This window comes from Oryzias latipes, chromosome 4 (assembly GCF_053564925.1).
Source record: "Oryzias latipes strain Hd-rR chromosome 4, Olatipes_Hd-rR_3.1".
Taxonomy (NCBI): Eukaryota; Metazoa; Chordata; class Actinopteri; order Beloniformes; family Adrianichthyidae; genus Oryzias; species Oryzias latipes.
This window is the reverse complement of record NC_136240.1, coordinates 25,439,066-25,456,262: the sequence shown is the minus strand read 5'-3', so window position 1 is coordinate 25,456,262 and position 17,197 is coordinate 25,439,066. Positions and strand designations below refer to the sequence as shown.

Below are 17,197 nucleotides of genomic sequence, written 5' to 3'. Positions count from 1 at the left end.
GTGAACCATGAATATGCAGTATAATAGTATATAATTCTGGCTGGTTATAAAACACAATTATTCATTTCTCTTCCATGATCAATTTTCAAACGGATGGCACTTCTGTGAATAAAAGGGATGCCATCCACTTTCAAATCCGAGTCCCCAATTGGTCAAAGTTTGACGTGGTTTAACTTTCTCTGCACATTCAATGGCTACACGTTTTGTTTGTATAGCCCGAAAACGGTCATAGAATCTTGTGTAGCTATGTGTGAATGTGAAAGTTTTGAACGCAGAAGCCCGAAACATGCATTTAGGCGCGCTAGCAAAGACTTGTAGGTGGAAGTAGCCACTTCACAAGTGGTGACATTGCTGAGGACGGTGTGAACATAGCTTGAGATGACCAATCCTAGCTCAGTTTTGACTGTTCACATGGTGCATAACTACTTCACCACTTAATTATCAGGATATACTTTGTAAGAAGTGACTCTTCTGAGAGTCACAAAAAAAACAGTTTATTGTAGCTTGAGACAATAATTAGAATTCAGAAGGCTTTAGCTACCTAGTTTACATGTGCACAAGCAAGTTGAAATTCACAAATTATTAAACTTGTAAATGTGTTAATGTCTAACAACATACACTTTTAAACACCGATGTTGACCTGTGGTTTTGTGTACTTTGCAGCACGATCAAACTTTGAACATAAATGATGGCGCTTCACTGTGTGACGGCCGGAGGCGACCGCCGCCCTGCAATAATGACCCCATTAAGGTGGTGATTGAATTTAAATGACGCCACAGCCACAAAAACCATCAGGGCTTCCCATAAATAAAGTGCCTGCTGAAGTGATGTTCACCTTCTTTGTAACACACATTCAGGTTGTTTTTTTTTTGTTTTTAATCTGCATCTGCTGAAGGTATGAAACAATCTGACAGTGTCTGCTACTCCTCACAGGCGTTTATACAGATTGTGGCCCATTACTTAAGTGTAGGATGACACATTGTGTGGCCTGAAGTCAACGTATCCCCCCTTACTATCTGCCTTGTTTAAAAGAAGTTTTTTCCATAAACCTGCAGGGCAGATATGACCTTCCTGTGATGTGTCACAGTGAGGCTGCATGACTAAACTGAGGTTTTCCAACTCGCTTGTAGCTCACGTTGACACAAACTGTACCTGATGGGAGGTTTACAGGCCACCCATTTGAAAGATATTGCTTAAACATTTAGCTTTTTTAATAGACAAAGATTTGAAACGTTTTATCAGTATTATTAAGAACACATCTCAGTTTGCAGTATTTTAGAAACATTAAGTTTTCCCCTTTATTTTTAGATTTATATTTTTCCTTTTATCAAATACAATGGAAGCATGTGAACGTTTATTCTAAGTTAGTGTAATGGAAACACACTGCAGGAGATCTATTTTATTAAATTTTCTTTAGAAAGTCACTAACTTTAGCTTTGTACACAACATGCGTTGCACGTAAAAGAGCAGTATCCTTGAACACGCATTTAGCGTGTTCAGTCTGTACTGTCGCTGTCGCTACCCGATACTGGTGCATGTACTCACAGCCGGAAGAAGCTTGGTGTGAAATGTCAAAGTGTCTGGAAAATCTTGCTTCAGGCTTTTTTTTTCACAGCGCTATTCCAATATACGAAAGACTTGGTGTCACATAATTCCAGCCAAACCGCAATTATTAATTTCTCCTCCAGGAACAATTGAAAACAGTTGAAACTTCTGTGTAACATAAGTCATTACTTACTTTTTTACTTTTTCTATTTTTGCACATTTTGTATTTGTATTTTTGCACATTTTGAACACCCCTCATTCTTTTGCACATTGCTGTCATTCTTCTCTGCTTTTTGAACTGCTGTAACAATTGAATTCCCCCAATGTGGGATCAATAAAGAATATCTCTATCTTTATCTTTATCTTATAAAAAGGACAGTACCCATGCATCACTACCTAATCCGAGTCCCTGATTGGTCGTTTAATGGGTTTGAACTTTTAAAGCTTGTTGATTGGGTGCATGTTTTGTATGCAAAGCCCGGAAATAAACCTAAAAAACGTGCTTAGCAATGTATGAACATTGGGAACATTTGAGTTTGAGTTAAGTTTGAAATTTAAAAAATGCAAACTGATAAAACCTCTCAGCTGACTTAAAAAAAAAGTCAGGTATCACAAAATTACTATATATTTTCTTACTAAAATAATTCCTTAGCAAAAGGAAATTTCACGTATACAGCTTCAAATGTGTAATTGTTGTTAAAATAGATTTTTCAAAAACATTTACATTTATTAACTTATATTATTCTAATGCTATTTACCATCAGTGGTGCAATTCCTTTACATAAAGCTTAAGTTTGTTATTTTTTTAGAACATAAGAAAAAAGATCTAAAAGTCCACAAATACCCTAAATCAAAACATATCTGAAAATATCAAAATGTTTTCAGAAATGACAAAGCTGTGACAGAAAACAAGCCTTCAAAGAATGTAAGAGAGCAAAAAAAAAAAGATCCAAACAAGAAAAGGCACGATTACAGCCAAACAATGTCATATGAAGGATTTTTCCTCAAAAACACAAACAAAAATGGATATAAATGAACAGAGAATGTTGCTTTAGTCTTTAGTGTTTTAGTGTTTAATGCTAATGAAAGTTAAAGTAGACCAAGATATCTTCAGAAGTCATATAAAACCTTCCCTTTTTAACAATTACTCATGCATATTGACGATATGTTAATTTTTCATACATTTGCAGTTAAGCAGATGTTTTGTTTGTCAGGGTATGGGATGTTAAAATAAAGTAAAAACATTTTAAGCTGAGCCTTAAAAGTCTGGAGGTAGTGTGGTTCATCCACCCACAAACGAGGTGGTAGCTTAGAACCTCAGGCTTTCTTCACTGCAACAAATAGGCTGGAAAAATATCAGAAAATAAACTTTTTTTTTTTGGCAAAGGTCATCAGAGCACGCTGCAGGGCTGATAGTCTTTGACAGTGTTTTGATAAAGCTGGCAGTTGTAGCCCTCTGCATTTGCATTTGGTGATGTGACTACAGCCAGCAGAGCTGCAACACTGTGCAAACAACCATTAAAGGACATTAGTTTGTAGTTAATGTTTTTTTTCTGAGCAGCAGGCCAACAAAATGTATGGTTCGGATGTTGTAATTGTCTAACAGTTTCTATGACTTAGAATATTTCTCTTTTATGCAAAGTTGTTGTTTTTTCCGGAGCTGATTGTTTAGGTGATTTTAATGGACTGTTGTATTACAACATTTTCTTTAGAAGTACAACTGACTGGCTGCTATCTTTTATTTTGCATCGAATGTTCCCATTCGGGGCTATGGGGCTGCCAGAACCTAACCTTGCTACCGTTAGGTGAAGGTGTGATATACCCTGAACAAGTCACCAGCCTATTGCAGGGCAAACACTCATCCATCCACAGTCGCACCTTGGGACCTAGGTGTGTGACAACTAATAAGACTTAAACGTTAGATGCAGTACAACATAGCTTTCCTGGATATTTAATTGGCTTTTTGTCAAAAACATTTCAGTAAACATTTTTAACTTAGCACATTAGTCCAGTATTTTTAGCGTTCATCAGCTTCTAATGTTGGGCGCAGGTTGTATCCATAGCTAAATTGACAGTTTCCATTTTTATATCAAGAAGTTCTACCAATGGCCAGAAAGGGCTGGCCTACAGGACAGCACTGAGGCACTCATCATGGCAGGTCAGGAACAAGCCCTGAGCACCAGAGCAATAGAGGCTCAGATCTACCACACCAGACAAGACCCAAGATGTAGGCTGTGCAAAGAAGCGCCTGAAACAATCCAGCACATAACTGCAGGGTGTAAGATGCTGGCAGGGAAAGCATACATGGAGCGCCACAATCAATGGCTGGAATAATATACAGGAACATGTGTGCAGAATATGGACTGGAAACCCCAAGGTCAAAATGGGAAACACCTCCAAGCTGGTAGAGAATGAGAGGGCAAAGATCCTGTGGGACTTCCAGATCCAGACTGATAGGATGGTAATGGCGAACCAACCAGAAATTGCAATACTGGATAAAGAACAGAGAAAAGCCCGTTGTGGTGGATGTGGCAGTGCCAGGTGACGGAAATATCAGTGTGTGAAATAAAAACAAAGCTTCTTTGAAAAATATTTATTTTGACATCAGAGTTTCAAAAAAAAATCCATTGAATTACAATAATACTCAACATGATTAAAATTGAACATTTTCAAATGCTGTTTTAAAATAATGAACAGGTTTTTAAAGCAAAAATGAAATATATATTTAATAATATAATGGTTAATTTAAAATCTGTGTGCAGGTTTTTCACAATTCCATGATCTTTTTATATGTTTATGACAGATGTGTTGGTTGATTGTGTGATTGCACAAGGTTATATTTATTTTTTATATTTATTTTTTTAATTATGAACAATTTGGGGTTCCATGTCTTTCCAGGTGGAGCGTTTTCAATTGCCTCAATTTTGCACAAAGATGTGTTGTAAGGTTAACCTTTTAGGAAAACATCAATCCTATTTTTCTATAAAGTTGGCAGTAACATACTTGATCTTGATCTGTTATTAGCTGAAAGACTAAAGAATGGCAAAGGTGCCATTATTGTCACAGCAAGTGGCCATGATGAAGCCATACTGGAAATAGCAGAAAATGCTTAGATAAATATACTTTATTATTAATGGAGTTCCTATATACAAAAAGACAGAACAAGATATGCATGTTTTTTGCCAGAAAAGTTTTCTCTCCTTGCACTGTACAGTGCCACCTGGCGTGGCCATCTTCTAGCTAGAAAATTCATCCTTTTAGTTCTATTTCTAGGCATTTACAAGTTTCTATTTACTTCTTAACAAGACTTTCTACTGCAGACAATAGACTTAAAGACCTACTCCAATCAAAACTGTGTTTTTGGTGTTTTAACATATGCTTGTGGCCCTTTTCTGATGATGGAGGACATGTATAAAGAAAATTCAGTTTGAAACTGCATTTGTGAATATGACACTTGTGGACAAATAGATCCATGTATGCCTTTGTTTTCCTCGTCCGAAGGGGTATCTGGGTCAAAACTATACTACTGGATAACTCTAATACTGCTCGCCATATTTGGTACACCGGTAATGTTAGGTTGGGGTTGTGAAGGGCAGTAAGTTAGCGGAAGAGCATGTAAACAAAGGGATCATGAGGAAATGAGGTCAGGGTTACTACGCGCCAACAGTCCCACCCACAGCTCAGAGATGAATTCCTTATGAACTCCTGCAGAAACTAAGTCCTAGAAAATGACACAGGTTTTTGATTATTTCTAAAAACAGCATTGTCATAATTAAAAGACCACTGGGAACAATTTTGCAATAGATGAAAAGATGATCGTAGTGGAACTGTAATGACTTTTTGAGGTCTGGCATTTGAAAATAAGATTTTGGGAACATAAGTAGAACATGGGTCAGTTACAAGAAGACTGGTGCACTGTCCTGGATAACTTGTAAAAACTGCATCCAACCGCATGAAGTCATCATGTGGTTGGATGGAAAAACAGGTCTTGTCATAGATGCAGTTCTTCATATCAGGAGATGTCTGTGCAGACAGCTACACCTCTGGTGTTATCTTTGAACCTGCAATGTCTCCATTTGCAGCACAGGCAGGTGTCTTTGAGATCATTTTTACTTTTGAAATAGTGGCTCAACGAAAACCAGCTCAACACCCTCAAACCAATTATTCAGAATATTTCTGACCTGACAGCCATTAAAATCATCTAATTTCCCTTCTGAGGCTTTGTGGGAAGCTACGTATATGCACAAAACATAATTAATTGGGTTTATTTCTTTATTGTACAGACCATGTGAAGGAAACCAAAAATCAACAAAAACATGAGAAAACAGGACTTCAGGAGAAAGCTTTTTATCAATCGCAATCTATCATGCAGCTCTTTCTCAACCTTAATGTCCCTCCTATTCCTCCGTCTCCCTCTCTGGTCCAATTCATCCCATGCTTTTATTACCTGCAGTTTCTCCACTTACCTTGTGGCTTTCCTGTTAAATCCAGCTTGTGGCCAAGTTCAAGTATTCACCATGTCTGAGTCCAATCCCATGTTTCTAACTAAACTTCTCTCCTTGATCATCCTTTGGTCTAAGCCCATGTTGAGTACAGTTTTCTTCCCGCCTCCTTCCATATTCTCCATAGATTGAAAGTCTCAACATGAACTGCAAATCAGGCAGACTTTCTCATACTCTTCCAAGAAGACCTTTAACTCTGGATCACACCTCCTTTCTTTTCTGCTGCCATCTTCAGTGTAAGCAGTAAAACTGTCCTTGGTTGCTTCTGTGTGAGTTTTTTTAATTCCATTGTGGTCCTTTGTCTGTCAGCATCTTGTTCTTCTGTTTTGTCACCAAATAAAAACCTATTCATCTACATCAGTCCATCTTTGTTTATAATCAACACCTCTCACTCAAAGTTCCAAGGATTTATTCAAAAGGGATGTCACAGTTATGTCATACCTCTTGTTGTGATTTTTTAAAACCAATCATTTCAAAGCTTAAAACTTTTTTTTTTAAATGTCTACATTAAATTTTGCATCAAAACAATTCCAAATGAGGGTGTCAGTGTCATTCCTGGGTGGTTGTAAACAGCCGATATGATTGGGAATCTCATGGTGAGTTCAGAGACTACTGAGGGTTTAATGCAATTTAGATCCTTAAGTTACGTAAACATAACAGAAAAATTAATCTAAGTCATCTGATGAAAATAGTCAGAAATGTTTCTTTACATCTCGTAGTAAACATTAATTCAGTGTTATGGTGCACAACTGGATAAACTTTCATTTAGAAGCTGAAGCAAAGGTGTAAAACTGTATTTCTTCTTTGTTCTCCAGGTGGAAGCCATGCACCCTGACTGTGCTTTGGTTTTGCAGCTGATGAAGGCTGAGGAAGAATGTGACCTGATAATGAAGCTGGAGGAGAGGAACCACTCTGCCAGGACTGGTCAGTGTGCGCGATGGTCTTAGAGGATATGAATAGAAAATGGAGATGCTTTGGAGGTGGTAGATAGAAATTGTAAATACTGAATGCAATCATTCATTTTCCTCACACTGAGGAAAACATAAAGGCAACACTTTTTTTTTTAACTTTCATGAGATGAACTCAAAGATCTGAAACAGTTTCTACAAGCACACAATAATCAGTTCTTTTAAAAATTGTTGAAAAAAATTTCTAAATCTGTGATAGTGAACTCTCGTCCTTTGCTGAGATAATCCATTTCACCTCACAGGTATGCCATATCAATATGTCGATAAGATAGAATGATTATTGCACAACTGCATCTTCTTGGCATAGAGTCGATCAGGTTGTGGATTGTGGCCTGTGGAATGTAGGTCCACTCCTCTTCAATGGCTGTGCAAAGTTTTGGCAGGAACTGGAACATGCTTTTGTATTCGCTGATCCAGAGCTTTCCAAACTTGCTTGAACCTCAGGATGTTAACACCATAGCAAAGACTGCGTTTTAACATTTTAAAAATATTGCCCAAGAAGCAGTACAGCAACACAAACTTCTGCATTTACATTACATCCAGAATTCATGATTGCGATGCTATTCTTTCAGCTTCATGAAAAAGACAGAAAACAAACTACAGCTTGGATAGAATTCAGAAGCTGCACATGGCACCAGTTTGGAAGTGTCTTGGAAGTGTCTTCCAGTCAGCTTTAGGATACTTTTTGTGATTTTTATTGATTTTTTGGTTCATAAATATTTTAACTACCTTGGACCTTCCAATGGAACAGAACTGGATACACTTTATGAAACTTCCAGAGTCCTCAGATACTCAGGTGTAGTGTCTCACAGTTCCCAGAGTCTACAGTTTGCAGTCTCTCCCTGTAGCTCACAGCCCCTCACACCCCTAAGAAGTCATGCAACAAAAATGGCGAGCAATGTTGGAGCTATCCAGCTGTACAGTTTTGTGCCAAATCCCAGCTCAGAGAAAAACTAAGTTGTACATGGATTTATTCGTCCATAAGAATGGGGAATGGGGAAGGGGGCTTTTGGCCTATCAATTGTAACAACTGCAAACTTTTTGAAATGGCCTAAAGAAATACTCAGAAATGCATTTTTAAGCTTAACTTTCCACTTTTACATCCTCTGTCATCAAAAAAATGCCATGAGAACATGTTAAAAAATCAAAACACCATTTTCAACAGTGAGTCTTTAAATAAGTAGGACTTGAAACCTTGTTAATCTTGTAATTTCAGCACTAAATGGGAATGCTCAAAGAGAACATTTTCTTTAACAATTTTTTTTTTAAAAGTTTCATAATTCCAAAAGATGCTTTACTAAATTTATTGGCAAAAATCATATTAAAAGGTTAAACCTTGGAAACTAGAATCATTTAGTGCTTGAATGCAAACTGAGTGTGGTCCTTTGCAAAGAACGAAACCAAAAGAGAAATAAAGAGTGGGATGTGAATCTTTCCCCCAAGATTTTTTACTACTGTTGAAGTACAAAATATTGAAAGAGCTATAAATTAAGGAAAAGCAAAAGCAGATGTACTTGTCTGCTTAAAATAACCACTATGGTGTCAAAATGTTTGTATTTCCAGAGCAATAATGCCAAAAAAAAAAGAAATCAGTATTAGGATTCTGTTGATCTGTTTCAGCTTTAATGCACATGCTTGGTTTGGTGAAGCATTAGCATTAATTTACACCATATAGTAAACAGCATATCGATCTGAGAAAACATTTATCAAATCAAATCAAACTTTATTTAAGATGGTTATTTAAATGAAAGATGCATGATTTCTGGTGCTTCGAAGGAGGTGAAAATTCTTTCTAACGTCTGCTTCTGGGGCGCCGAGTGGACAATGAATCCCACTTCCTTTGTAAAAACAAAACACTTGAGCAGCTCGTCCTTCAATTTCCATCTCAGATTACATCTGCGGGATGGTTGATTAAGTTTCAAAGATGGATCCTTTCTCTTCTGAAGTGGGTTATTACACCACAAGGTCTCTCCAGTCAGGCCTGCTCCCCCCTATCTTTTGGTGTAACTCACACAATGAGACAGTCATCGGCTTCCGAGAGCCTGTTGTCACCCACAATTAATTGCATCATTTGCCACCTTTCCAGTGTTTGTCCAAAACAAAAGATCTGACAGTTTGAATATGAATAAGAGGCCTGAGCTGATCTGAGTATGTGTTGAACATTGAATGAGAACATCGTGATTCAAATGAGGCAGCTTCCCTGGAGGTTTAACCAAATTATTTCATGCTAAGCTTCACCTGTATAAGTTTATCTTTAGTGACTTAAGGTGGGAAAACGTTTAAATATAGCTGGAAATATGCATCATCTGCAAAAGTATTTCTAACAAGAATCAATAGTTGAAGGTGTTTATGTAGATGTGTGAAGCTATGGACACTCCAGGCATGTGTTTAGTCCATGGCGTTCACATTGGACAAGCAGGGAGGGGATTCTTTTTTTCTTTACTGTTTACTAGCACATGTCTGCCATGTCTGGTGCAAAATATCGAAATGTTGAAGTGGTGCAAATCTGGGGAATCTTGCTCCAGGATTTTTCTTTCACAGCTTTATTCCGATATATGAAAAAAATTGAATTATATGACTTGATGACATATAATTCCAGCCGGGTACAAACCGCAGTTCTTAATTTCTCCCCCATGATCAATTTACAAACGGCTGACACTTCCGTTAACTAAAGTACAGTAACTAAAGTATAGTAAACATACATCACTGCCAAATCGGAGTCCCTGATAAGTCAAGGTCTGACCTGGTTTAGTTTGCAACCTGCATTCAGTGGCGACGCGCTTTGTACGTAGCGACAGAAAACAGTCACGTTTACATAGACTCTTGGAAAGTGCAACTCGACCTGCAGAAGGGGCTTTTCCTGTTTGAACACTTTTGAAACTGTGTCTTATGTATTTTTAAAAAAAATTTTTTTTGCTGACCGCTGTCTGACGCGTGCTTTGTGCATGATTGAAACAAGCCTGCATAATTAAATCAGCAGCACGCTAAAGAGGCTGTCCGTGAAATGCGCCAAAGAAGGTGTGTCCATGTGTTATAAGAAACCTGAGAAATAAAAGGCACAAAAGCTGACAGAGGGAAGCCATGAAGGTGGAGAGAAAAAAATCATTTTACTGTGTACTGAAAAGAACAAAACAACAAAGACGCTGCGGGATCATGCAAAGCTCCAAAAAATGAAAGAAGGCAATAAAAACAACATGGAGCCGGCTATTACTATGAAGTGACCACTGAGAGAAAAATGAGCAGAACATAAAACATTCAAACAAATGATCTGGGTGCTATTTACTCAAATTGTGAAACAAAAAAAGGGAAAAAGTTTCTTCCTGTATGAATACCCATTTATGTGACTCTCTTTGTTCTTTTACATCTGCATATCAGCCTATTGATATTCATTCATTCATCTCCTTCCGTTTGTTCCTTTTGGGGTCATGGGGCTGTTGGAGCCTATCCTGGCCACTTATGGGCGAAGGCAGGGGACACCCTGGACAGGTCGTCAGTCCGTCACAGGGTCACACATATCACACACCCATGCACACTCACATCTATGGATAATTTGGAGTGATGAAGCATGTTTTTGGATGGTGGGAGGAAGCCGGAGCCCCCAGAGAAAAACCAACAAGCAAACTCCACACAGAAAGGTCCCCCACTGTTGTTCTGTTTTAGGTCCCCCCCAGCCGGGTCCGTCTTGCTGTGAGACAAGAGCACTAACCACTGCGCCACCATGCACCCAGCCTATTGATATGACTATACAATTTGATCAGTGGGAATAATCAGATTATCTGTAGATCTGATGGGTTATTATATACTTCAGAAATCTGATGATCAAAAAAATACAGGGTTTATCCTTCAGGCCATTATCGGTACTATTTTCTTCCAACCTCTCATCCTGTGTGACAACTAAAACTGAATAAATAAAGGTCAGCTTCAGTTCAGCTTGATATTAAGGCACTTGAAAGAGTGTTGGAGATTTTAAAAGCAAAACATGCCCATCATTTAATTTGCTGGACAGTCAATCAATCAATCAATCAGTCCATCAATCCATCCATCTTTATCAATCCATCAATCATTGTTTCAGCTATAAATCCATGCACCATCCATTGACTGTATATGAGAACTGGAGCGAGTAAGTGTAAAGCCACACATAAAAAATGTCTTGCTTCCGGTTCCAATAAATTGATGGAAATTCAGTTGCCAATTTTTTGGCATATGGAACCAGAAATCTTCAGTAAGTAATGATTGGTCAGAGTTGTTCTGAGTAAACATTGCTATGGCAACATCTTTAGCCAATCAGGAGTGAGCTCATTTGAAGTTCACACCCTTACCACTTAAAAGGCTGGGGGGAATCTCTCAAACAAATGTTTCGAAAGTTGGACATGAGACCGCATACTTTTATCGAGGCATCTGATTGGGTGACATACACTATATATATAAAAATGTGGAAAAAAATAGGAACCTCAACGGGACCATCATCAAAGAGCTGTTTTTTGTCAAAAATACAAGTCAGGCTTGGATGCATTCTATTTCTTAATATTTTATTTATGGCACAGATTTCAAGCTAAAGAGGAAGCAAAACCTGCTGGTTCTGCTGAGACAAAGCTGCAGGAACAGAGAGATGTGGCTTACATTTCTATAGCTGTGGAGACCAAATTGTATTCAAATAAATTCAGCTTTCAATATTTCAGGATATTCAAAAATTCATTATAATTCTTTTTCTGAAACTAGATTTTTGCAGCAAAGCTGAGAAAATATTGCATAAACAAATTAGGCGTCAAAGACAGACAAAAAAACTAGTACTTTACGTCATTTTCCTCACACATGACTGTCATTTCTGTAATAGTTTGCACTATTAGGGAAAACAGTTTAAGCTGCTTTTTTCTCTAATTTTGTTACAAAAACAGTTTTACTGAATTTATTCGTGATGAGCCTTTTTTAAGATCCAACATGGAGATTTTCATGGTCGCAGTTGCTGTCAACACAAGAAAAGTAGCAACACAGAAAAGTCCTGCATCCACAAAGTAGGGAAAGTGATGAAAAAAGCCAAGACAATAAAAGAGTGCACATTAATCTCTGCAGGTGACAGCTAATCTGAAACAAAAAGTGGTTCATCATTAAAGAGCTGTTCACACAGACACACACACACACACATATATTAACACATAAAAAACACCTTTAATGAGGTTTGGAGACATAAATATTCATCCCGGTTTCATCTGTCTAGAGGAGAGGCTTTTGGGTTTTGAGGGTCACAGACTGAAGGTAGTGGAAAACATTTTATTCACTTTTAAAGACCTTACATTGATTTTTAGATTTTTTAATTTGTTTACAGTTTTCCGCTCAAACTGCCATTCCTATAGATTAGAGTTTTATGCCTACCATCATGGATCTCCTGGTGGTGCCCTTGAGCAAGGCCCTTGACCTCAGTTGCAACAACAGACAAGTCAGGGTTTGGCAGCTCCCAGCTGTGAATGTGAACAGCGTGCATCTTAAAACCCCTCGTGTAAATAAACACGGTGTTAAAAAATTATTTAAATTGAGTGCTTGAATTGGGTTTGTGAATTATTTAATTGGTGAGCTGCCACAATGAACACGTAGAAGATTTGTAATGTTGGTAGAATTTATTTTGATTAAACAACAATAATAATATGGTTTAAGTAACATTTTTAAAACATTACAATTGTCATGGTATATATTTTTTATGATTATTTTAGGAATATTATGTCTTTGAGATAAAGTGGAATATGATAATTATGATTTGAAATGAATAAATGCTTTTCGGGGGATTTTCTTCGTTATGCATCTCCCAACACATCTCACTCATGTGATCTTGAAAAAAACAGAAGTTAGTCCAACTTTCAAAACATTGGCTTTTGGCAGAATGCCGCCACTGACAATACTGACTCATCTGTTTAGTTCAATTAAGTTTTTTTTTTTAAACCACCTGGAATTTGCATTTTTAAGTTAGAGATCACTCATTCAAGATGGGAAACATCTTCAACTAAAAAAACTGGGTCCAAATGGATTTTTTGGTGCTATGGAACCATCCTTAATGAATAAGTTACTTTACAGCTACAATTGAGTTAATTTACGAAGAGCTGCTTTACAACAAAGATGCTGCACAAAAATAGCTAAACGGATCAAACCAAGTAAAATTGTCTTGTTCATTCCGATTTATTGAAAGATGTTGTCGTGTGCTCTGCGCTTTAGATAAAAGCATCTGCCTAATGGCTAAAAGTAAAAATGTCTTTCTAATTGCGTGTTTTGCTATTGCAAAGTGAGCTTTGTGACATGTCAACAAAGTAGAATTTTTAAAGAGTTGATTAGATCTGACTGGTGACAGAATATTTGACAGTCGGTTGCACAGAAAGAAGAAAAGGAAGAGAAAAAAAAGACATGCACATGTTAAAAGTTAAGAAATCTGTGCCAGGAAGGATTCCAGTTTCGATTCCCAGGGACTTGATAATGTTAATGGGTTTTTCCCCAGTCCTGCATACCAGCTGAAATACCCTTAAATAAGGCCAACCACTAATTGCTCCCTGGATATTCCTCATGAAGCTGCCCACTACTGTCTGTGGAAGCTGGTCAGATCATATGTTCCCAGACTGGGACAAACGCGATCATTTAATTTCCCTGAAGGGAATAATGAACTCAAAGAATTCTTGCAATGCACCACTCCACTGATTCTGATACAGTTTAGGAAACATTTTTTTCTCTTAAAGGAACCAGTTGTACTAAGCTCTACATTGCTTACCCCACTTAGCAATATCTTCCTTAAATATAGTATATGTCTTCACTGTTATGCTGACAACAGCCAGTAAGCATAATTTCACAACTACTCCCTGTTCTATCCCTTTTAACATTCCACTTTGACGTCAATAACCTTGCGCTGTCAGTATATTTTCTCAGCTGTAACATCAATGCCCCCTCCCCCCTTCTGCCTAGTCTAGTTCACACCTTTGTCAACTCCAGTATAGATTTTTAAAATTCTCTTCAGTTTCCCCCATTAAAACTTCAATAGGCTTCTACTGGTTCCAAACTTAGCTACTTAGACCCCTTCTACCCACCAAGAATGATTCCAAGATCTTTCTATGTGTTTTCAAAATCACCCCCCCCCCCCCCCCCCCATATCTCCCCAATCTTCTTCACATCTCCATTTCCTCTTGGTTTTCTTAGATCATCCTTCTCCATCACAGTTCTCTCTGTTCGGCTCACCACAAAGGGGATAACAGTAATTTTCAAAGTTCCGCTGCTTTAATTAAGCTCATTAAGGTAGCAGTGAACACTTACACCACACGCAAGGGTAAGTAAGGGTATAGGTTAGGTGAGATGCAGACGTAATGATTTTTCCCTTTTTTACCCCAAAATCCTGCAAACTGCACTAGGCGCTCATGATTGCCTTTCACATGACAAGTGCAGGCTCCTTGCTGTGCAGCCTGGTGTTAGAAATAAGGAAATTAGACAATCAGAGAGTAGTTTGTGTGGGCATCACTTGCATGTCACGTGTAACACACCTACCACATGCAGAACAATGATACTTTCCATTTTCTTGCAGCAACTCCCATACAGGAACATGTGACTAAGGCTTCAACAAATGTTTCTTTCTTTCATGATGTCCTGCTTGATCACACTTGATGGAACTCATCATCAAGCTCTGCAGAAGCCTGATAATGGCAGTCATGGCAGGTGTGTTTGAGCAGGGTAGGATTAAAAAAATTCTGTGCAATGTGCCCCGGAACCAGAGTAAAGAAATGTTACCGTGCAGTAATTTAGAATCTCTTGAATGGCACTCCTAAATAAAATGAATTATTATTAGCATGATTATTAGCAGGGTGGGTTGGTCACAAAATGATCTGGAAAGAAATTGGGATAAAATGTCCACAAGAAGAATATCACAACTGTTGGATCGCACCATTAGAATAATTATTGTTACTTCTTATCACAGAAGCATTTAAAAAATTACCCAGAATATTATTAAATAACCAAATTGTGCAAAAAAACTACCTCAATACTCCATGCTTAAGAACTAAAATTACCAAAGACAAAAAGAAAGATACACATTAGGTTATGTTTGCTATTCAATATTTCTTGAAATATGATGTAGTGGCCTTATATTAATGATTAGTGCTTATGTGAAAGTGAAAATCAGTAATTGACTTAATAGACTTTTTTTGCTTGACTTAGTCCTGAATATTCCAATGGCACAGAAAAATGGCAGGAGAAGAAATTGTTATTCCTATGTTGATACTCTTATTACTCTGAATTGTACTAAAACAAGGGTTGGTGTGTTGCTGCTGTTTGCACATGGCTGTCACGTTGTGCTGCCGGCATTTTCTCACATTATCACACAGCGTTGGCGTCCTGCCCTTTTCTTACTCTCCACACTTTTCAGAACTAATTATTCTGCGAGGAACTTTGCAAACTATGGTAAATGGTTTTGCAAAGTAAAAAAAATGTGAATGGCTGTGTGGAGTTGGACAACACTAGGTTGCTGTGTTTAGTGGGACTAAAACAAATTTTTGCCTCTTAACCATATTCGGTTGATAAAGGAAAACATTATCTTACAAATTTGGACACTTATTTATTTATTATTTTTATATAAAAGCATCAGGGCATTTGAAAATTGATGGCAGAAAAGTTTGAACACAGGCAACAATAAACTGGTTCTGCTTTCAAAGCAAAACCTGCACCAGCTTCGCAGAACTATGAACGTAAATTTGCAGCAGTTCATGGTATGAACAGAGTTCTAACAAGAAACAGAATCTCTCAAAATTAAGCGCAATTAATCTGTAAAACCCTCTAAAAAAAGTGATGAAATAGCTTTCCTGTCCTTTACATTGATTAAAATCTCAAAGTTTAAGAAATGTATGAAGAAATCTCTGAGCGCTTGGACATGTACAAAATCAGCAGTTGACCACTAAAGATAACAGTTTTTTCTTCTTGGAAAAAAAAACATGCATTAATTTGCAATTACGCTGTTGAAACATGCCAGCTTTGATGTCTTATACAATGTATTTATGAAAACAGAGATTTTTATTTAGCTCAACAGTTTAAAGTCCTACTGTAAGTTTATTTTTATCTATTGTAAAAGCATTCCCAGTGGTCTTTTATTTATGATTATGCAGTTTTCTGTCAAAATCATAAAGCCTGTGTCATTTTCTAGGACATAGTTTCTTCAGAGCGGCAGTAGTTCATGAAAAATTCACCTCTGAGTTGTGGGCCGACAGTTTGCGCCGCTGATATCCCATCATCCCTTTGTTTACACTCTCTCCTGCTAGCTAATAGACCCTTACAACCCCAACTAACATTAGCTAGCAAGAAAAATGGAGGGCAATATCACAGCTATCAAGTCATAGCAGTTTTTCACAGTTTTGAGCCGGATGGCAGATCAGGCGAGGGAAACGAAAACCATAATGGATCTAGTCATCTGAAAGTAGATGCATCAAAATCGAGCGAAGCAGGGAGGGTTTTTATGTGCTCCTGTTACAACATAATTAGAAGAAAAAATACTCAGTTTAAGATTAAAACACAGTTTTAAGATCATGTTAAAAACATGATTTTTTTATTGGAGTGGATCTTTAACCCTTGTGCTATCCAATGGGGTCAAGATGACCATTGACGTGTTATTCCTACCATGACAAAGGTGGATAAAGGTGGAGAGGATTTCCTGTTGTCCATGGACACCAGTGAAGATCACAAATCATTGAAGAAAAAGGTTCAGAGCACTGTCTAGTGGGGTCTAGATGACCCAACTCCCAATGTTAAAGTGCCAAGGATAGCACAAGGGTTGAGGACCTCCTTTCTAGGCACATCTGACTTTTGGGATTGCAGTGAATTTTTTAATCCTTAGCCTGAACTGCTGGATGAGAGCAGAAACTCTGTTCTACAAAAAGTGTTTGCATTTTAATTAATCTTACTGTTTTTAATTTGACTTTGCTTCTTATACAAAAACATTTAATATTTTCCTTTGTTAAAAAACAACAACAATATTTTAACTATATATATTACCTTATATATATTACCTAATATTCAAGATTTTACCTTACATGATGCTGGCATAACCCTATCACAGACTTGCCTTGTGATTTCCTTTGTGGTTTCATAGAAGGTTTAGTCACAGCTTTGATTATATTACCCTACACATTATCACTGAAGATACATGATAATTGTTTTGTTGTGCAACTTGAAGAT

General features: G+C 37.4%; 1 protein-coding gene across 1 annotated transcript in view; it reads left to right on the top strand.

Annotated features, from left to right (window-relative positions):
- ghrhrb (growth hormone releasing hormone receptor b) overlaps window positions 1-17,197 on the top strand; it is a 52,642-nt gene that overhangs the window by 10,611 nt on the left and 24,834 nt on the right. Inside the window, exon 2 of the mRNA XM_011474273.3 lies at window positions 6,863-6,971. Coding sequence (XP_011472575.1) covers window positions 6,863-6,971 — 109 coding nt within the window. The remainder of the gene's footprint in view (window positions 1-6,862; window positions 6,972-17,197) is intronic.